The sequence below is a fragment of the Coenobita brevimanus genome, chromosome 65, assembly GCF_032717465.1.
Source record: "Coenobita brevimanus isolate Jiangsu-jjx chromosome 65, ASM3271746v2, whole genome shotgun sequence".
In the NCBI taxonomy this organism is placed as follows: domain Eukaryota; kingdom Metazoa; phylum Arthropoda; class Malacostraca; order Decapoda; family Coenobitidae; genus Coenobita; species Coenobita brevimanus.
Window position 1 is genome coordinate 53,600,910 of NC_137018.1, and position 23,867 is coordinate 53,624,776.

General features: G+C 40.2%; 1 protein-coding gene across 1 annotated transcript in view; it reads left to right on the forward strand.

Annotated features, from left to right (window-relative positions):
• Positions 1 to 17,291, forward strand: part of LOC145405032 (ras-related protein Rap-1-like) — a 38,585-nt gene extending 21,294 nt beyond the window's left edge. The window contains exons 2-4 of the mRNA XM_080276532.1: positions 12,207 to 12,380; positions 14,733 to 14,935; positions 17,010 to 17,291. Coding sequence (XP_080132658.1) covers positions 12,207 to 12,380; positions 14,733 to 14,935; positions 17,010 to 17,291 — 659 coding nt within the window. The remainder of the gene's footprint in view (positions 1 to 12,206; positions 12,381 to 14,732; positions 14,936 to 17,009) is intronic.
• The last annotated feature ends 6,576 nt before the right edge of the window (positions 17,292 to 23,867 follow it).

The following is a 23,867-nucleotide window of genomic DNA, read 5'->3' on the forward strand; positions in this document are numbered from 1 at the left end:
CTTTTCGTCCTTCACCTTAATTGTTTTCCCACATATACTCACTTTTAGTAACTATCTCTTTTCTCACTTCTCTTTTCCTTCTTATTTTTACATTCTCTCTCTCTCTCTCTCTCTCTCTCACCTCCTCCTCCTCCTCCTCCTTGTGCCTCAGACTCGGAGGAAAAAAACTCGAGTGGGAAGTCCATCAGTTGCAAGGAAGAGGAAAATGGAGGCATTACACCATTCCTCTCTCTCTCTCTCTCTCTCTCTCTCTCTCTCTCCTTTACTCTTCCTCCCTTGTCTTTGTTTTCTTCCCTAGCTTCGCCCAATTAATCTCCCTGACCTATACTCCATACTGCTCTCTCTCTCTCTCTCTCTCTCTCTCTCTCTCTCTCTCTCTCTCTCTCTCTCTCTCTCAGCGCAATATTTCCCATATGATTCATAGCAGCGACATTTAGCTTTTTATTTATTTATTTATTTATTTTTATCACTAACATCAAAGGACTCGCTTTTGTAACAGTTTTATTGCTCGCATGAAATAACGTTCCAAAATGCTTTATTGGACTTTAATAAAACATAAGTAATTACCGCTAACAATGAAAACAAGATTACAGTTATTTATTTATTTATTTTTGCCGGGAATATTATGAAAAAATATTGGACTCCTATTTCTCGTGGCTAATAATTTTCAAGGTATTTTCTATTTCTTTTTTTTCTGCCAAACTTTGTGTATGGGTCAATTTATGTTTTAGTATTCAGGTCAGAGGTATAACATAGAATTTAGTGCAATAATAATAATAATAATAATAATAATAATAATGTAGTAGTAGTAGTAGTAATGATGATGATGATGATAATGATAATCATCATCATCATCATCATCATCAACACAAAGGCTCCTATGACTCAGTACAATCATCTGTCATTTACCGGAATAAAACAAAAGAATTGACCCAACAAGGATACATGAAAGGTCAACAGGTAGCTTACGGCCCAGGTAACTAATCCAGAAATGCGTACAGCAACAATAATATTCCACGTATAGGGATTAATGGGGATGCATACAACAAGAATTTTCTCCGTATAACAACTAAAAAACGGGGGACGCCTGTAATTTGGTGTATTTATTATCATTATTATTATCATTATTATCATTATTATTATTATTATTATTATTATTATTATTATTATTTACATTTAATCTTCCTTCCTCTGTTCATCTTCTGTTAAAAAAAATCCGTAAAGCGATTGATATGGGTAATATTTTTTTTTTTTTAGGCCAGTGAGCTAACAGATAATTGAGTTTCAGCTCTATTAAACGAATCCCTTAGAGAATTATTCACGATAGACTGACTCATAAATTTAATACGCTTTCCTTTGTGAGTTATATTTGAAGGTTAGGTGCATCTCTCTCTCTCTCTCTCTCTCTCTCTCTCTCTCTCTCTCTCTCTCTCTCTCAAATAATGACACTTATTAATGAAGCAGGAAAAAAATAAGCGAAATATAGGGTAGGCAAGCCCCTGAGACGACAGCGATAATAATAATAATAATAATAATAATAATAATAATAATAATAATAAACTTAAACGATTAATATGACTTACAGGAAGATACGTATGTCCAAGTTACTCATTTCCCTTCCAAGAATAAGTGATAATATTATAAACTATTTGCACAAGTGAAGAAAAAACACAACTTCCACTGACAGAAAAACAAAAAACAGAAAATTCGCCCTGCCTGCCAATTACCAAGCCTGACAAAGCAATTAATGGCGAGAAAAATAGTTATAATGGCGCCAGTATTCGAAACCTGACAGAGTGTTGTCCCTTGAACGTTAATTTTGGTAAAGTGAGAAATTGTGTTAGCGTGTGTTTGGGCGGGCAGATGAGCTTCGTTTCGTTTCGTTTCGTTTCGTTTATAAAGGTTTCAACATATTTGCATGCCTTTCGTTACCTAATGGCGACTCTCCACGCTGCTCGATCTCTAGCAGCCTCTCTATAATAAACAGTAGAGTTATGAGACGTCCACAAAATATCTGTGTATCTGTCTAGTATCTAAGAATTAATTGCCCCCATCAGAAGCGTAGGGGACCCTAAGTTAGGTTATTTAGTTTAGACATTTAAGTGACCAGTTACCCATCCCTGAGCAGCAGTATGTAAAAATAAATTAAAATAACTAAATAAAAAATAAGATAGCCCCCACTTGGACATCTACTCCTCCTTGGCTAGATCGGACTGGAGCACCTTAAACCACTGATCCACCAGGCGTCCAATGGGGCTATATAACCACCCAAGATACATTTTTTACACAGGCTACAGAAAACCATTTGGCTTGTCACTCAGCGCAGAGTCACCGAAAGTCAGCATTTCGTCAACATTTCACGCCCCGCTTGTGTAATATGTGTGGTGATATAAGTATAACATGGAAAAAAGATGAAATATTTTTTAGCTTGCCCCACCGAGATAAAATACAATATACAAAGCTTTATATAATCTGAGAATGAATTTATATCGAAAAATGGAATGATTTTTTTTTACCCCTTTCTTTTAATTTATTATTATTATTATTGTGTGTGTGTGTGTGTGTGTGTGTGTGTGTGTGTGTGTGTGTGTGTGTGTTGATATGTGCTTCAATAATTCGCATGTGATGGCGTCAGGAGTAGGAGGTAAAATTCTCTCTCTCTCTCTCTCTCTCTCTCATAAATGATAAGGAATTCCCTCTCTCACTCCTGCCTTATTTCATTTCCATCCATCAATATAGTTTCTTTCTCACTATTCAGTCTTTTTCCTCCCTACCTGCCACTCTCTCTCACTCTCTCTCTCTCTCTCTCTCTCTCACACACACACACAAAACTTTCCACCCACTCAACTCTCTAACTAAACATACCCTCCCCCCCACCTCTCTCTCTCTCTCTCTCTCTGCCCACGTAACCCCTCCACCTTTCTCTCTGGCATCAATCTAAATAATACAATTTTCCTTTATTTCCCACTCACTGCCCAATTTCCTCGTCCGAATATTTTTTTTTCAAAGGCCGATGCAGATGCTATTTGTGAAGGGTGGGAGGGTTTCATTCAGTATTGACGTTCCCCTTTATTTATTTAGTTATCTGTTTTTATATTCGTGACGTCATGACCCTAAGTGGTTGACGAGGTAATTGGGGAGGAATGATATTAGCCATTATTTTTAGCATCATTATTGTCGTCATTATCGTAATCATCCATCATCATCATTATCAACTACTATCATCGTCCATCATCATATCATCATCATCATCATCATCGTATCACTTTATATCACTCTATAGAATCACCATCTTATAACACAGCACCATCATCATCATCATCATCATCATCATCATCACTCAGACTCGTAATATACCAAATCCAGTATAATTAAGTCGCCTGTCATGACCCTGAATAAACTTGGCTATTTTGGTTGGCTTGGTAACGAGAGAGTCAAAATTCAAATATATTTAAAGCGTCACATGAAGCGATCAATGTTATATGGCAGGATCTGTGACGTCGTAACAGCCATCCAATCAGACGGCAGCATTTCGTGACGTCATTTTGAATCATGACGTCACAGGATAAACAAAGTACAGGTAAGAAAGGGGTAGCCATTCGTGACGTCACCATCGCATCTGCCAATAGGGTGTGGGCATTCATGACGTCACGGTTACTATGGCCAATAATGAAAGAGCCATTTGTGACGTCACCATCGCATCTGCCAATAGGGTGTAGGTATTCATGACGTCACGATCACAACTACCAATAGGGTGCCACTTCATGACGTCACCACCACAACAGCCAATAAGGAGGCGACACGTCAAAAATATAAGCGTATACACAGAGGACGTCAGCGTAGTGAAAGGATGTAGTGTTGGTGTGGCAAAAATAGTCTTCAAACAATAGATAATATAATCCCATGACGTCACTAAAAACATCCACATTCAAACCCGTACTGATGTCACGATTTAAAAGTCAAATCGAGTGCAGGGGTACCGTGACGTCATTATTTAAGAATCATTATCGTGACAATTATATACGGTGACGTCATTATACAGGGTGACGTCATTATGTGGGGTGACGTCATTAAGTAGGGTGACGTCATTATATAAGGTGACAATTATATAGGGTGACGTCATTAAAAAAGGTGGCATTACTTAAGGTGATGTCATTATGCAGGTTTAAGGTGACGTCATTATATAAGGTGACGTCATATTAGCCCAAACAAACTCGTATAAGGTGACGTACAGCCGGGTTCAAAAGTTGTGTTGGAGAGTCAGTGATGGTAGATACGTCACCCAAACTTCAACCTACAGCAGTCCAACATTTTTTTTATTATATATATATTTTTTTAATTAATGGAGAACACCTGTAATCTGGTGTATGGACGTGTTTTTTTTTTTTATGTATTTTATTTTTCCTTCTTCTGCTCATCTTCTGTAAAAAAAAAAAAAAAAATCCATTACCACTAACTTGTAATGATTTTGAGTTCTACTGTACCTCCACCTGACGACTTTTGACTCCGACGGTACGTACAGATAAGCTGACGTAAGTAAAGATAAGTTGACGTAAGTAAAGATAAGTTGACGTAAGTAAAGATAAGCTGACGTAGGTACAGGTAAAATGACGTAAAGTTACCTGTCAAATCCCACGTAGGTCCAAGATGGCGTCGAGATATTCGCACCCAAAACTCCTCGATGCGAATAATACGGTGTGTATTGAGTTAATATGCAAGCAGAGATACAATGTCGCAGCAAAAACAAGCAGACGTGAGCACAGATAAGCTGACGTAGGTAGAAGTAAGCTGACGTCAAGGTAGCAGTCATATCGCGGGCAGGTGCAAGGCGGCGTGATGATATTAGCACCCAAAACTCCTCGGTACGAATAATAATGGCGGTGGGCGTATTGAGAGAGTGTTGCATGGGTTCCCTCATCACAAGACCCATGCATCAAAGACCGTACCCCCCCCCCCGCCCAGCTCTGACGTCAGTGGATCCAGCACCCACCTCCGCTCCACCCACCCTCCTGATCTATTAATATCCGGATTTAGGATTTTGGAAATGTGGGGATGGAAAAATGATACACTGGGGAGGGAAGACGTGGGAGGAAATCATGAAAAATGGGGAATAAAAAAATATGAAATGGGGAGCAATAAAAAATGGGGATAAATATGAGGGCAAACACAGAAAAATGGGGGAAGCAAAAGAAAATTGACATATTAGGAAGAAGATGATAGACATGAAATAAGATGTGGGAAGGAAAATGTGAAACAGAGGAGGGCAGAGAATGAAATATAGAAGAAAAAAAATGAATATGTATGGGGAACAAACGAGATGCTGAGGCGTCAGGTAAGAGAAAGGAGCGTTGAGTTACATGACGCAAAATTTAGCCCGAATTCACAGATATCAATAAACCTGGTCAACAGATTCGTGAAATATAACCAAAAAAAACAAAACAAAACCACTCTGTGTCACTTATGAGATCAACAGAACCATACATGAAAGTCAGATGATCATGTTCAAAATGAATATTGAAATTTTAACTATAATGGAAATGAAATGGAAATGTAGAGTTAATTCATGGACAAAAAGCGGACCCGACATGCTTAATAATTCTCCTGATTCCATAATCCTTGTAAAATTTTGATCTTCGGTCGTATATCATAGTTATTTGTTAGTTTAGAAAATGGGCATTCCTGCTTTTTTTTTCTTTAATTGATTTCAATAATTACTAGCTAATGTTTTTCCATAAATGATAACTTAATTGCTTCACATCTAACGCCGCACCTTTGTATTGTGTATTTATGGGGAGGGCATGAAAGACTGGCCACAGGTAGGTAGGTATGGGGTGAAGTTTGAATAGGTATGTTGTTTATACCAGATGACGTCATTAGTGTCAGCAAAATCACGTACATGTATCAGGTAACTTCATTATATTTGCCAGTTCACGTACAGGTGTCAGGTAAGAGCCAATTCACGTACAGGTGTCACGTAACTTTATTATAGTAGCCAATTCACGTACAGGTATCAGGTAACTTCATTATAGTAGCCAAATCACGTACAGATGTCAGGTAACTTCATTAGATTAGTCAATTCACGTACAGGTGTCAGGTAGCCTATTCACGTACAGGTATCAGGTAACTTCATTATAGTAGCCAAATCACGTACAGGTATCAGGTAACTTCATTATATTAACCGAATCACGGACAGGTATAAGGCAATATCAAGCTATTAATTACGTGCAGGTAGATGACAAACTCCACTGACCCTAAGGCCTTATGGAGGAAAAAGGTATAGGTTTATAAGAGTCCTGGAGGATAGGTGGGGGAACGGAAGGAATCTTTTAGTGTAGAAGAAAAGAAAACTAGAGTTAAAGAAAGTTAAAGTTGGTTTGCTGGTGTAGAAATATTGAAAGAACTTGAAATGGAATAAGAGATATATTGACGCGTTATGTCACCCCCGGGAAGTAAACGGAAAGATGGTTATTAACGCCTGACTCTTAACTTCAAACCAGCTGGCCAATCACCAAAGATCCGCTGTGACGTCAGAGGCTGGGGCCGGGTGATGTCTATAAATAGCCTCGTCTTGGATTCTGGATGTTATTGGCATCAAATGAGAGAGGGGCGTCAGGTCATCCGGTGCCCTTCACTCTGATTACCTCCTTTACTGTAAGTGGGGCGTGGGGTTGAGAGGGATGCTTTCACGAGGCGGCACTAGGCAGTTATACACAGCGTCCATCAACTCCTTCATGCAGGTGTTTCAAAGCGTCCAGGTAAAAAGCTCCATTAACACCTGTACACCTGGGGAGAAATTCTGTGTATACAACTCTTTCCATGTAAAAAAAAAAAAAAAAGTGGGGTAGCGTGACCTTTGTGTGCGACTTGGACTGACACGCTTTTGGGGGGTCACGGTAATATTTGTATTTTACGCTGGGAATTGTCTTTTCGTCTCTGGGTCATATCCGTATACCCAAGATTCATCCGCTGTTAATGACCTTGGATAACAATTTTAGATCTCATTCACTGGAGGAAGAAATGACCAAATACTCCTCTTGATCATATTCCTGCGAGCTGCTGAAAATAGACAGTGGGTGCGTTACAACCTGAATTTCTCTCTTTTTTTCCCTTTCATGGTGCATTGGCGCGTGGATGGTGTTGTCCAGGGATTTACGTACGGCAACGAAATGAGTGGCTGATGCACGACAAGCCAGGACACAATTCACTGGCCTCTCCTTGTAGATTTAAGAGATCGTTATCAGAACATTTTGATATCTCATGAATCATCAGCCAAATAAGACGCGTCAACATGAATGCTATAAAAGTTAATAAACTAAATAAACTCAATGTAAAGATAAAAAAAAGGCAAGAACTAGTAAATATGTCAAAACTTACATACGAAACAAAAACAAGCAAGACGAGAACTCTAAAAATAAATAAATAAATAAATACCAAATGGAAAGAAGAAAAAAGGTGAAACATATCCAATCAACCCCTACCCACCAGACTCCCTATTATTCCGTCAAGCCTACCGGGACACGTAAACTTCTCTCTCAAAATAGCTTTCCCGTACTTCCCCGAACGCCCCTCCCTCTGGTTGCTGCTCCCCAGGTGTATGGGGACGAGGAGTGGGATGAATGGCTTATTTTTAACTCATTTTTATTCAGCTCCTGTGAGACATTCCCGAGAAGAGGATGACCGAGAGAATTTGGTGTTATTTATATTTGCTGTTTCGGGTAATCGGAAAACTGCTACCTGCACTGAGGAATCCTGAATCTAAGTAATATATTTTTACTATTACCAGACTATTTAGCTAAGAGGATCCCCCGATTGTGAAGGGATTAATGCTAGTTCTAAGCACTCAAGTTCGAAAAGCCTTCTCAAACACAAGAATTACTATATTATTAAGCATCTATATTGTCTGTAGGTAGCACGAGTAAAGGAAGAAAATATTCAGTATAATGAAGATGGTGATATCTTGGCATACGCTGAGGCCTCACTGTATTTCTTAGAACGGCCAATATCTACTCCCTGCTCTCCAGATGAGGATTGGTGGGGGGGGGGGCAATAATGAAAATACTGACGCCCACGTAGCGCAAAACTGAAGTGAGATTGTCGAGGATACTTACGACTGATTTTTTGTCGTAACTGTGATTTATTTTTTACAGGAAATACTAGATATGGGAAGATTTTGTACCCATTTCCTTGATCTTTCTGCAGAATACAGTTATAACCTGCTGCAAATTTCGTCTCAGCTAATAATAGTAATAATAATAATAATAAAGGGATTAATAACTGGCGTGGTACTTCTGAGAATTCCCTATTTCTGGTTGCTCATCTCAAGACATACGGGGGCGGATAAAAGGTTGATATGATACCCACGCACAGGAATCCTGGCGAGATCCTCAAAATTTTTGGCTAAATACTAATGACTTCAGTAACATCAACATCAACATTAGTAACAACTATAACTCTCCAGTGGAAGTTGACACAGCCATCATCAGTAACATCTTCACTCTCCCACCAACATCAACAAACGATGTAGTTCTTGGTGGATATATAACAGACACTGACATCAAACTATATCGCCATCATCACAGCTGAAGCATTAACATCACTAACATCTCCACTACCTCCGCCATCAACATCTGCGTCTCGGTGGATGCTGATGTACACCTGAGCCGAGCGAGTCCTTTCCTGGAACCCTTCAGAGTTCTCCCCGGCCCAGATGGACTCAGACATGCAAATGAACTCAATCGTTTTCCCTTTCCTGATTTCAAGATCCGAGTGTGCAGGAAAATCAATAGGCTCTGCTCTCAGCTCTCCTTGTCCTCATTGCAAAAACAATTAGAAGCGAATCGAGTGCTTGAGAGGGACGCCTTCACGCAGTGGCACTGATATAGCTGGGAGGTTCCATTACCCATTTATACAAACATCCCTCAGTTCCCTCCCTATCCGCCCAGAGAAGGATGGTAGATAGTGGTAGATGAACAGCTTTAGCCTGTATTCCATCGGGTTTGGATTTCTGATAAATCTGGGGCTACAAATACCACCAGAAACGAAATCTAATATACAGTACTCTTTTTCTTGTGATCCATGTACAAAATGGTCAAGGATTCATGAGTTTCTGTAATGTCCTTCTTGCTGCAGAAACAAATATTAAACAATTGTTTCCTTTACAGCTTAAAACGAATAATAAAGGCAAAGCCAAATACAGGGCAAATTTAAACGCTGGTTATTGTATGAGGATGAAAGACTGACTAGAAGAGTATGTGAGTGAGATGGAGGCGGCCCCAATGATGAGTGGAGGGATGGAGTGGAGATACATGAGGGAGGAGGTGTGCTCTGGGAAGGAAACCAAATGGCTGAGGACAGAGCGACAAAGGGAAGAGTTGTTTGCGGCCACTCCTTACGGGATTAAAGTGTCCGGCAATAGACAGACTGATTGAAACGCCATGGAATTCAACAGGATCCGAAACTTTATGGTAATTAATATGCAAAGAAGATTAAATTCGCGGATAGTTCTCTCCCTCGGTAATATCACAAATGAACAGATCCGAAGGTAAAGAGAGAAACATGAATAATTCTGTTGCATTAATTACCAATTCAAAAGAGTGTTGCATCAAAATATCTACAGTACAATGACCAGATTCAGTGGATGGTCTGTCTATGTGAAAGCAGTTAGTTAAAATATATCAGTATGTCTATCAACTACACAAGTATCATTCAGCCTGATAACAACAAAACATTTTAAAGTTTGAGGAGGGGAAGTTCTGCGACCTCCTCCTCGCTATTGAAAGCAAGAGCTGGGGAGAGGCAGACGACAGGCGCAGACGAACTTCGAAGCGGCAACATAGCAGACAAAGCACCGAGACGAAGCACCGAGACAAACCCTCCCGCGCCACTAGCGATAAGGGTGCGAACTTACTGATTTCGCGTCATCTGTCGGCTGTAACTTCTGCTTGCTTTGGTGCTCTTGGCTGCGCACTGGGGAGGGCTGTGGAAGTTGCAGAGGCTCCCCTCCTGAAGTTTGAAAACCATTATGGAAACTTTTGTTATTGATATTACGGCAATCGAAGGCCATATATCTATTTTAAGAAACGAAAAATGCTTATGAAGATGAATCCAACCATGCGTTTCTGCACAGATGTTCACACCCTACATAAAAACTACCATACATAATATAAGAATGTTACATAAAACTCATATATATATATATATATATATATATATATATATATATATATATATATATATATATATATATATATATATATATATATACTGCAACTAGAGAATCGAGTTTTCATCTTTTTTCGTAGTTCAAATATATACATATACACACGTACACTCAATATGCATTTATACAACTCACTTCATTCTGTTTTTCTTTGCCACTAGTTTTAAACACTTTCATCTTTTTCTCATTTCGTTTCCTTTTCACTTTCATCCCTTTTTCTTTACAATTACTTTTTACCAGTTTATCCTTTTTCTTTTTGCTTCCTTTCCACACTCCCATCATTTTTTCTACAACAGCAGCAGTGTGTTGAGAGCTCCCTGCACACAAGCGGCTCACCCATTCCCTCTGTGCACTGAACTCCTACCTGACATTATGGTTGAGTTAACCCTTTATTCCCACCCCACTCCCGTTCTCTTTGTCCTGCAACAACTGCATATTTTCTATCTTTTACTTGTTCTGTATATATTTTGAAAGTATAACAGATTGAAGTTATTCGTTTCAAAATTAGTTAGAATACATCTCTGTCCCTGTTACCCAGTTTTCGCTTTTCACTTTTAATGGCTGTCCAAAAATCTGAAAAAAGTCCTTATACATTTTGAGTTTTCGCTGTATAGTCTTAGGGCTGTACCAGAGTTAGACACAGAGTAGCATTTCATCTAGAGCCTATTAGAGTTTTTCAAGAGCTGTGGCCTGTGTATGCACGAATCAGACTCTATACGACTGTGTTATTACCGACACTGGCTGTTTGAAAGAACGGAAAATTTACCTATCATACTACTTCGCTTGTTACCTGTTGAATTGGTCTTTTGTTTTTTTATCTTTGCTAGGGATTTTTTAATTTTTCATTTAGGCTATATCACGTTAAAAGTTCATTTATTTCAGCCCCACATAGATTAACCCCTTTCACCTCATTTGACGGCCAAGTGTAGTCATATTGTAGGGTTGATTTGATTAGTAAACAAGGAGACTCATTTGTACTTCATAACTGAGGCGTCTCGAATTTCATGCAACCCAGACTCAAGTGTTAAAGTTGTGAGAGTGGCCCGGTTCTGTCAAATGAAAATAAATCTGGAGTCGCTGGCATTTGGTCACTTCTCCGTGCCTCATTCCCACCAGCTTCAGCTCCACTCCACCCACCCCTGCATCCCCCATATCCCATCGCCACTCCCACCTCGCCCCTATCCCCATCCCCACTCCCACCTCCCCCTCATCCCATCCCCAATCCCTCTATTTAAAGATGACAGCTTCTACCCTCAGCCCAGTTTATACTCTGTTCTCTCACCATCGGATTTTCAGCGTGCCTCACTGTCTACCCAACCACCCCTGCTTTTTATCACTTCACTACCATTTCGTTTCTCACCCTACTCGTGTTCTCAGCCCTTCTTCCTGTTCTTATCTCCCTATTAACCTCCCTTATCTCTCCCTTATCCCTCTATCTGTAACTGAATGCCAACACAAAAGCGGTTCTTTATCTCCTATCTTCCTTTTTACACTCGATTTCTGCCTCATAGTTCTTCCTCCTCTCATCATCTTGACCTTTCTTCCTGTTCTTATCTCCCTATTAACCCCTCTTATCTCTCCTTTTACTCCTATCTTTAACTAGATATCTACGCAAGAGCTAGTTTTCTCTCCAGTCTACCTTCCTGTACTTCAACTCTATCATTTCCTCAGGCTTTCGTGTTTATATCCCTTCATTCTCTTTTTTGTCTCTCGCATCACATCTCCCTACTCTCATCGCCAGTCTTTTTGCTGTTTATTCCACGTAGCTCAGTGCCAGGAAAGAACAATACTACGGCTCCACACCCTTTGCTTCATCGTGACTAGCATCATATTCTAGCATTAGTCTCTTGTTACAGCTCAGCATACAAGATGGAGAGATGGAAGTTTTAGCCCAAGTTAAAAGGGAAGAGAAACAGTATCAATTAATCAGTTTTCCACAGGTTAACGACCCTACTAACCAATCCCTTCCCTGACTCCCTCCTTCCAGACGGCCTCTTCCATTCCCTCGAGATCCTGGACACTTCCGGGAGCCATGACTTTCCAGCGATGCGAGAACTCAGCATCCGGTCAGGTCGTGCCTTCCTCCTTGTGTTCGATGTGACCTGCCGGCAGAGTTTCAGCACGGCGCGTCACCTGTACCACCTCATCGCTAGGGTCAAAGGTGAGAGTAATAATAATAATAATAATAATAATAATAATAATGATAATAATAATAATAATAATAATAATAATAATAATAATAATAATAACAATAATAATAATAATGATGATAATGATAAATAATAATAATAAAAGAAACGCATAGAAACGAAGAGATCAAATTATGAGACAGCCTTAAATACACACACACACACACACACACACACACACACACACACACACACATGAAAGCAAGAGAGAGAGAGAGAGAGAGAGAGAGAAAGAGAGAGAGAGAGAGGTATGGAGTATAGGTCAGGGAGATTAATTGGGTGAAGCGAGGGAAGAAAACAAAGACAAGGGAGGAAGAGTAAAGGAGAGAGAGAGAGAGAGAGAGAGAGAGAGAGAGAGAGAGAGCAGGAAGGGATGATGAACTACAGGACGATGGCAACGAGAAAAATTGTAGGGATGGGGAGGGGGCTTCAGGGAGGAAAAATATTGAGAGGGAAGGGAGGTTGCTGGGTAGGGTGAGAGAACTGTTGACGCTTGAAAAAACGGGGAAAAAACAGGAAAAACAGGAAAAAGGGAGGGACGAAAACAGGCAGGGATGATGAGCTACAGGAAAGAAGATAGGAAAAAATTATAGAGGAAAAGACAAATGGTTAAGAAGAGGAGGAGGAGGAAGAGGAGGAGGAGGAGGAGGAGGAGGAGGAGGAGGAAGACGATAGGGCTGATCAAATATAAGGTAGGAGCAAAAAACACGAAAAAAAAAAAAATCAAGGTTAGAGATTGGAGTAATAGAAGAAAAAACACATTCCAGTAAGAGAGAGAGAGAGAGAGAGAGAGAGAGAGAGAGAGAGAGAGCAGGAAGGAGGGTTGCATGGTGCAGTGAAAGGCGTGTTGCAAGACTGTCGAGACTTTGAGACGTTACCCTCATGACGTCAATTGCACGACGCTGACGGTCAAAGATTAGGCCGTATTCCCGTCGGCTTGGTCATTTCGTAACACCTTTTCCTCGGCTGTTTACTCTGAACCAAATAAAAGTAAAAAGCGTGCAGACATTATATGAATAACTACTACTACTACTACTACTACTACTACCAATAATAATAATAATAATAATAATAATAATAATAATAATAATAACAACAACGCCACCCCTTATTACCCCACCAAGGTGAAGGAAGTGGAGACAGGCCACCGTAAAAAAAAAAATATCTATAAAAAGATAAAATATTAAACTATCTACCGAGGAAGGAGGTTGCCAAGAGGAAGTACCGGAAGAAGGAAGTTATGAAAGTGAATAAATAAATCACTACGGTAAATAACTAAATAAATACATAAATACATACATGAATGAACAGATACCTAAACAAACAGATTTATAAAGTGGGAACAAGTCAGTAGGAATATTAGTCGTGGAAATAAATGAAAGAATTAACACTAAAGCAGGTGTGACAGAGAATATTCTGAACTAAAAAAATAATGTTAGTACACAAAAGAAACAGGTCAGCAGATGGAGAAAAATAATATGCCAAAAAAATACAGGACTGGCACTGAAAAAAACAGGTTATATTTTGGCAAAGCAGAGAAAGCAGTAGAAAAGAAAGTAACTATACGCGAAGGAGACAAGTTGGCAAAGATTATGTTAGACAGAGAAAAAATATAGAAACAAATTGATAGTTTTAAAAAGAAAGGCGTGTTGAAATATTAAACACAAAGAAGAAAAGATGTTAGATAATAAAATACAAAATTATCCTTTAAATTTGCTCTAAAGAATCATTAATAAAATAGATAAATGAGAGTAAAATAAAATGCATATTATTGCAGCAGGTTTGCAAGAGGGTACACCTGAAAAGAAATAGACTTGGAGATCAAAAGGGAGAATGAATGGATGTTTGCTGTTTCTCTCTCTCTCCCTCCCTTCCTCTCTCTCTCTCTCTCTCTCTCTCTCTCTTTCTTTCTCTCTAAAGCTCCAGGATCTAAGCTCACACGCCTTACATCTCGTCGTGGGTTTAATTATTACATAAAATGATCAAAGAACAAACTTAATCTCTTCATGACCTACTTCACGACCCTTCACATTTTTCATAATTTCCTTTTAACCACTTCGCTCTATCATCATCATCATCATCATCATCATCATCATCATCATCATCATCATACCGACATCTTTCCAACCTCTCACCCTATCCTAACATATGCTAAATCCTCACTTTATTCTAGTTTATCATCAATTCTATCCTAATTTATTATAAACTATCCAAATCTATCATACATCCTCACCCTATCCTAACCTCTCTCTCTCTCTCTCTCTCCTGACCTATTTAAAGTTCTCTCACCCTGTCATGACCCTTCTCGACCTGTCTCTCCGCAGATGACCCCCAGGTGCCATGCGTGCTAGTGGGCAACAAGGTGGATGTCTCTGGGTCTCGCGAGGTCAGCTGGGAGGCCGCCAACACCTTCGCCAGCGAGACCATGGCGGGGGGCGTCTACCTCGAGACCTCAGCCAAATACAGCATCAATGTTGACCTCGTGTTTAGGGAGTTGCTTATACTCACCTTTGGATTTGGGAAGGAGGTGAGTTGGAGATAGATAGATAGAGAGATAGATAAATAGATAGAAAGGTGGATAGGCAGGTAGATAGATAAAGAACTAACTGAAGTATCAGAGTGGACCTTCTGTTCGAGAGTGATAGATATATAGACGAATGATAGAATGGTGGATAATAACAGAGAGAGAGAGAGAGAGAGAGAGAGAGAGGGGGGGGGAATTAAGCGGCTACGGACTGAACATTTTTACATTTTAGGGGAATGAGTGAAAGACGCAAAGGCCTAGAGTAATATAAATAAAAGGCGAAAAATGAAGAATATACGAAAGGCGGAAACAGATGTGGAGTAAAAAATGAAGTGGGTGGAAGGAAAGAAGAAGGAAGTGAGTGGAGGAGAAAGGAAGAAGTGGGCATGAGGTAAGCGTGCAGGTGAGGACAAGGGAAGGTACACAGAAAGAAAAGAAGTATCGATTTTCAAGAGCTGCAGGTGACAGGGTATGAGATGGCCGTGGGGGTCATGGAAACAGGAAAATATGCGGAAAGACATATGTAGGTGAAGAAGGGGGAGATGATGATGATGATGATGATAGGGGAGTGATACGGGGGTAATTGTGATCTAGTGATGGTGATGATAGGCTGTGATAATGATGGTGATGATAGGAGAGTGATGAGAGAGTGATGATTGTGTGTGTGTGTGTGTGTGTGTGTGTGTGTGTGTGTGAAAGGATGACCGAGCGAGAGAATCATGTAATTAACTGGGACAAGAGAAGGTCTTAACATGAGACCTGGAAGGAAAGAAAGGAACAGGTAACAGCAGAGAGAGAGAGAGAGAGAGAGAGAGAGAGAGAGAGAGAGAAGCGTGGATACAGTCTAGCAGTAGTAGTCAGAACCCCAGGCTCATATGAACGTGAACCCAGTGGATTGCAGGCTGAAGTTCCCCTCCTCCTGCAATCCACCGTCATCATTTAAGGGGATAAGGAGGAAGTTGAGGGATGCTTGTGGAACCGGGCAGTGGAATGGCGCAGTTATATCAGTGCCACCACGTGAAGGCGTCTCTCTCCAGTGGCGGGGAAATGAGCAGTGTGACAGGACAGAGAGAAATGAGGAAGTTCTGGGGATGAAGTCTGAGGGAGAAAAAGAAATGGAGGGAGCTTACAACAGTGGGAAAATGAGAAATGAGAGAGAGAGAGAGAGGGGGAGAGAGAGAGACAGGAAGGAGGGACAAAATATATGTTTCGTGCAAATTAAAGAAGAGAGGTGCACACGTGAAGGATGTGTGTGTGTGTGTGTGTGTGTGTGTGTGTGTGTGTGTGTGTGTGTGTGTGTGTGTGTGTGTGTGTGTGTGTGTGTGTGAGAGAAAGAGAGAGAATGAGGCAGTGGCAGGTAGCATAGCAGGCTTCGTAGCATATCCTCTTTAGCGAATCATTTTATCCATTACCCCTTAAAATCCCCACTGAGTTGCACGAGAAATAAATAAATGACAAATAAAAGATAAACAGGAAAATTTTATATATAGAAGCCATTCATATATTAATTTTACCGAATGTACGATAAATCAGAAGTGAAAATCAGGAAATCTTTCTCCAAAAAACAAAAACAAAAATGAAATCTTTTGTGACAGCGGAAAATCATGACTCTTCGTTTTAATCCCAGGAAGAAGGAAATCATGAAATCTTGTATCACAGTGAGCAAAACGTTATTATCATATTTTTTCTTTCAGTAAGCAGAAAATAATCAAACCCTCCAATACAGAAAAATAGAGCATAGTAACCATATAACCAAACTATACGTGTTCCTTACGTGTCAGCAAGTGGGTTGGTGGAGGGTTAGTGCCCCTCCCCGTAAAACAAATAACTCAAAGTCAAATGGCCACCCCTTACGGGATTATGGCGTCTGGGAATAGATAGACAGATCGATAGAAAATAATGAAAGCCTTTATTCCAGTAAACACAAAATAATTATACTTTTCCTTACGGTAGGCAAAAAGTAATTACAGTATATCTTTTATTACGGTAAGAAATTTTCTGCCAAGTTAAGGTGAAGAAGCCGTAACTCTTTCTGTCTCTCCACAGAATTACAAAACTTCCTCTCTTTCTCCACCAGAAGAAGGAGCGGCGTGGGTCCCGTCTACGGCTATCCCTGAGCGACCTGTCCATCACCTCCCGCCGTAAGTCCTCGGGCGCCGTAAGTCTGGGTTCCGGTGGCACCTTCGCTACGGTCTCGGGCATCTCCCACGCCAGCTCGGCCCTAAGCGACGACACGCCAGAGGACGACCTCGGCAAGACGCACAGGTCTTCCGCGTCACACATCGATTCAACAACGCGGAACAAAAAATCAAGCCCAACTAACTTAGGGGTGCGGCATGAAAAGTGTCTGATTCTTTAAACTACATTCTTTAACCTGACAGCGACATAGGCAAGACGCACACAGTGTTGTCTTCTGCGTCACACATCGACTCAGTGCCGTGGAACAAAAAAAATATCAAGCCCCACTAACTCTGGAGTACAATATGAGAAGTGTTTGATTCTGTGCATACGAGTCTGTAAACCTGCCAATAAGATTTTGCTTATTAGTCTATCCATGGTGTCACGCATCAAGTCCACACAGTGACGCAAAAAATCAAGGCTCACCAACTAAGGATTCCGACTCAAGAAGTATTTGAATCTATATATTTGCTATTTAGATATTTTTCATTTATTTCTTTACTCATCTATTAACTTTATGTAAATATTCTCTGAGTACACCAACCTGGCGGAGTATCATCTGGAAATAGGGTAAACGTTTCCATTTGTCAAACTATCTGTTAATTCATTTACTCAGAGGAGGAAATTTGTTGCCAAGGTTCAAATAACAACAGGTCAAAACACTTTGGTTCAAAAATGGACCTTCTTCGTGCAGAGAAGTTCGTGACGTCACGTGAGGAATGGCTGTGTGGGCCGCAGTCCATCTTCTCAATCAGTTGCTTTCCTGCCATGGCGGGTGTGCAATCCTAGAAACCACATACCATAATCCCTCATTTTCATCCACACCACTACAATACAAACATGAAAGATAATCTCATACACTTTCTAACATTACCCTAATTATAAATATTACCCACTTTTCTTTCCTTTTCTTAATACATGTATGCACACCCTCAGGCAAAAAGTACCACGTCGACAAGATAGTCTCACCTTTAATACCGCCTTGTTTTCCCCTCGCCCAGTGATGCCACAACTTCTCTCTGTTGCCCTGTGAGTGATTACCAAGTGCACCAGCTTCTCGCCATTTGGACTTTGTTTCAAGTCCTCTGCTCCTACATGTTGTCATCTTTCACGAACGGAACAAGTCAACCGATACCAAGAGAGCACCGTACCACTGGGCCTGTGGCTTAGAAACTCAAGTCACTTATTACTCCACTGTTGTTTTGGAAGATGACAGACTGATGCTTAGAAAATACATACTTTGAAAACATTCTTGCTTGGGTCTCTTGCACCCATAACTATGTTAGCAAATCATTGTATCCCCCCAAACAGCTGTGATATGGTCATTGGCAATAATGACTCTACACTATACTTCTGAACTAGTCGAAACATGTGAAGTCTTTATTTCAGGCACTGATAATGAACATGATGGAGTGCCTGCCTTATAAATATATAATGTTCTAATAATTATGAAAACAGTTTCCTAGTTTCCAACTTGTTACAAAAACACCTTTTAAATATATGCCTTTATTGGGAAACAACACTGAAGCACTGACATCAGTGGGCTCTTTCAAGTAACTGGCGTACATTTCAAAAGCACTTTACAGATATTTATAAATTTGTGCTCTGAAGACGTATGCTAGTTACTTGAAAAGTTTCACTAAAGCCAGTGATATATTTCAATAAAGTTTCCTAATAAAACTCAAGGATTTTCTTGTCTACTCAATATTTTCCATCATCATCCCACCTCAACTGTGTCCGGCTGCGGTCACACGGGGAGTGGGTAGGGCCAAACGAGTGGAGGCGAGGGGTTACATTACTGCAAAACCTCCCATCCACAACCACTCACTGACTTTCTGCCCGCAACCCAAGCCTCTCCAATAAATAACCCGTATACAAATAATATACACTGAACACTAGTAGATTTAGTGGAAATGTAGCTCAAGTTAGTATTAATATTTACTGTAGCTTAAACTGACATAATCCAGCTGAATTTTGTATGCCAAGCAGTAGGTAGCACTGAATTATACAATGAAAATTAATATGAGAATCTGATTAAGAGCAATATAATATTGTTCAGAACAAATGTCAAAAAAGCATTTATATATACATTTTTTTCTGGTTTTGTAATGAAAAATTCTAAGTTGACTCTAACATGAATTATTTATCACGATGCTTATAGTCTAGTTAAAAAATATAATACTATTCTAGTCTTATTTAGCATTTGCATCTGCTGAAAGTTTATGTAGCTATTTAGTAATAACTTATGTATCCACGACAGTTACAGAAATATTATAGTCATTGCAGTTTCAGGATTTGTAGTTCTAGGTGCTTGCGATTATAAAAGGGGCATCTAGATAGGCAGTCTCTAATGTCAACAAAACACCTTACTGACAGTGAAGGGGAACCATAGACGCAGGATGAACTGGATACATTGCTTTCCCATCTACAAACACTAGGCTTCCCCCACAACACCGAGAAGCCTGATATTCATTTACATAAAGAGAACAATAGATCCCTCACCCCACACTGGGTATCAGGTTGTTTTAACTTGGCTTCTTCAAATGTAATGCCTTTTGATTACCGTTTTCTGTTGGCTTCGCTACTCTCTGTTTACTAAGAGGGTACATATGTGCCTACGGTTCTTTATATTTATTTATTTATTTATTTAATTATTATCAGTTGAGACTTCATAATATTACATCTTCATAATTAATATTCATTGCTCTTTTCTGCCAAGGACCTGATAAGAAAATAGTGTTTTCTGCTAATAAAAAAAGGTGGCATATAGAGTGATGCGTTCTGGATATAGATTTAAGGTTGTTAGACATTTTACAATAACAGTCTTGTACTCATGCATGCAGAATATTATACATAAGACCAGCCACAGTTTGCAAGCTTTTTTTTTCTTTTTATTAAGCACATGTATAAACAATCACTTCCTCATCCCTGTATATAATTTACAAAATAGTCGAGCGGTGCTGTTGCATGTATGGGGTGATTTATTTTTCTGGGTATTAAAACGCACAGCAAAGCGGAGAGTGATCTTAAAACACACAGAGAAACGAACAGACATCTCAAAATTCACATTATTTTTGTACATACATCAAACAAGTGTCTAATTTAACCCCTACGTAATGAGTCAAGCGGATGGACACACCTCTATAAATTCTCCTGTCCTGTAATCACTGAAGACTTGCTTTAAAACAAATACCCTGTGCACTTAAGGCTAGATAATTAGTAATGAGACTGCGCAGGTATGGACAAACCTTTAATTACTCACGGTCGCTCATGGAACACTAGCTACTGTTGCATGTAATCAGCCTGCATCCCACATGGCAAAGTTTAATTAGCAATGGCAGAAAGGTCAGACATTTTCTATCTTAAACATTATCATAACTACCATCATCATGATCATCATTACCATCATCATCATCACCATCATCATTATCACCATCATCATTATCATCATCTACCAGACCTCCTTTGCTGGTCCAGAGAGCAATAAAAATTGATACAATGAAATACTAACCAAAGTTTGCCAAAATAAATGGGCCGCACTCCCATTCACTCACCATTCATGCTCCCGGAATCCTGGCTCCAAGTGATAGGTCAAAAAACATTCCGCACAAGCTTCACTCTCACGTCTCTGACAGAACACATGCATCGAAAATTATCGTTAAAAAAATGGGCTTGTCAACACCTCTTCGCAAGGTCTTAAAAACAAAAAAAACAAAAAGAGGGGAAAAGGAAAAAGAAAAATTAACTCCCAAACTCTTAAATTGATAAATGTATAAAATATCATATACCCAGAGAAAAAGAGTAAAACACTTCGTAGCGGAATGGCCATGTATTAATAGATTACACGAATAACCATAATATTCTATCCTTCAGATAGTAATATACAAAGTTACGGATTTACAAAAAGTGAAGGTATTTTTTCATATGATAGGGTAAGCGTGTCAATCCTCTTTTCTTAATTTTATATCAAATGTAAGTGTTAGTGTATTTTAGGTACGTCTACACTGTCACCTAAATACGACTCTGTGTAACAACCGTCAACCAGTGACTTAAATGTGCACCCACAAACCAGACGTTGCGTTCCCCAAAAAGTGAACATCAAAACATTGCCTGTTGCTAGAGTCTGCCTTTTGTTTTTACTCTTGCGTTTTTCACCCCTAACAGTTCGCTCCCAGAGGTCCTACGGTACTCCTATATGCCATACACCTTCGCATGTCGCCGTTCTGGTGCAAATACCCACCGTCCATACAGTAATGTTTTAACGAAATCCAAACTGTTCTCTCCTATCCCAAACTACTTCCAGCTTGGCATATCCTGTTTCTTAGCACAACAGATCACTTCTCTAACCACATAGCCACCAAATACGAAAAACCTCCCTGTAAATAGATAAAAGTCAGTGTTTATCAGCAACTTCCTTCAAGTAGCCACATCACAAGCTTCAATGACCAGTTTGTATGGAAGTCCCAGGCCTGTACTCCCGTCGGTTAAGGAGGCTCCCTAACACCTCTTCCTTCGCGATTTAGTTTTGGATATGGTTAGACAATATCCTTTTGTTTGTTATTTATGCAGAGCGTGGCAATATTGGAAGGATTTATGCAGAGCGTGGCAATATTGGAAGGATTTACGTAACACAGAAGAGGACAGCAAGGTGTAATAAACAAAATAACTCGCTCAGGAAAAGGTGTTAGGGACGAGTGTACCATTCGTACTGTATATATTTGTACATTGTGTCCAGCAGTGATATTATGTATCCTGTAATCCACCCATGTACTCGCCCATGTGATAAGGTAAAAGATAAAACTTGATTATTATTTCTTTCATTTATACCAACGAATTTACAAGACCTGAGAGAGTATGGATGTGTGACCAGTGTATTTTTTTTGGGGGGGAGGGGGAGGAGTTTTTTTTTTTTTAGTTCTGATTTTTATAACTTCCTCTTCCTGTTGTTGGATTCCCCCCCCCCCCGCAATCCCATTTAAGTGATGATGATGATGGTGATGAATGGGGTTAAATAAGGACGAACAGCTCACATATATGTTTCGGGGTTTTGTGTGTGTGTGTGTGTGTGTGTGTGTGTTTAAAATTAAGCTGGTTCACAATCTTCACACAAGACAATGATAAGTAGCCTAAATAAATTATATCCTTAATTGCCCTAGGAGAGAAAGAGAGAGAGAGAGAGAGAGAGAGAGGGGGGGGGGGATTTAATGATGAACGAAAAGCGAGATACTGGAAGACAACAGGTCAATGCACTAAGGATGTGCGAAAAGTGACGGAAGAAGGTGGAGGAACGAAATAATTAAGGAGCAGTAACAGGTGAAAAACATACGTGAAAAATACCAGAAATAGACAAGTGTTATTTTCCTCCGTGTGTGTGTGTGTGTGTGTGTGTGTGTGTGTGTGTGTGTGTGTGTGAGAGAGAGAGAGAGAGAGAGAGAGAGAGAGAGATATGGTATTACACAACGCCACCGAGAATTACAATGATTATATTCTAAATTAATTTAGGAGGCTTAGTTCCATTATGCTGCTCTCTCTCTCTCTCTCTCTCTCTCTCTCTCTCTCTCTCTCTCTCTCTCTCTCTCTCTCTCTCTCTCTATCTATCTATCTATCTATCTATCTATCTATCTATCTATTGCCAGACTCCTTCCACAAACAAATTGCCTCCACTTCACCCTCTCCATTTGGCTGCTCTCCTGACTCATATCTCCTCTCATACGTCTACATTCCATCACTCCATCTCATCCTTGGACTCCCCCTCCTCCTCTCCGCATCCACCCCACTCACATACACTCCTAGTCAGTCTCGCAGTCTCCATCCTCTCCTCAATACACTTCTTGGATTTGAGACGTGGAAAGTTAGAAGACACTCGCCTCCAGATCAAAGACTTCCCTATCTGCTGCTGTTGCCGTGGTAGTCCCAGGCTCATCTAAACGTGAACCCGGTGGACTGCAGCCTGGTGATACCCTTATACACCAGAGAGGGAACTGGGGGACGTTTATATATCCACAGCTACACAGTTATATCAGCGCCACCACGTGAAGGCGTTCCTGTCAGCACCAAACCTCTATCAGATCATGAGACGTGGACAGCAAGACGGAGAAGGGAAAGTATGTGTTGAAAAAAATATGTGATGTGAAAATATGTGACGTAGAGGAAAAAATGTGAAGTGCAGAAGAAAAATATGAAGTGAAGAAGAACAAATGGAGATGGAGAGCAAGGAGGGAAGGAGAACAGGAGGAACACAAGTAGAGAAGCAGAACAAGTGGGGAAGGAGAATTACGTCATGTGTAGGAATGTGAAGGCGTGGAAATGTGTAAAGAGGCCAACAACCCCAACTTAAAAGTGTTATTCCAAGCTGTGTGTGTGTGTGTGTGTGTGTGTGTGTGTGTGTGTGTGTGTGTGTGTGTGTGTGTGTGTGTGTGTGTGTGTGTGTGTGTGTGTGTGTGTGTGTGTGTGTGTGACGTCAAGGCCAGGAGGGCGAGAGAGGAGTTATTCCCGGCACAAATCCTCTCCCTTCAGACCTGTAACGAGCCACTCTTACCTGCAACCATCCCTCTCTCTTCCTCCTTCTACACCACATTGCCTCATCTCCACTTCTCCGCTTCTCTCTCGCTTCTCCGCCTCCCCACCCCGTTTCTCCATTTCTCCATCTCTCCTTTTCTCTCTCTCTCACTTCACCTCTCCGCTTCTCTCTTAATTCTCCACCTCTCTACTTTTTCTCTCACCTCTCCACCAAAAGGAAGAGGGACTGGGATGGAGG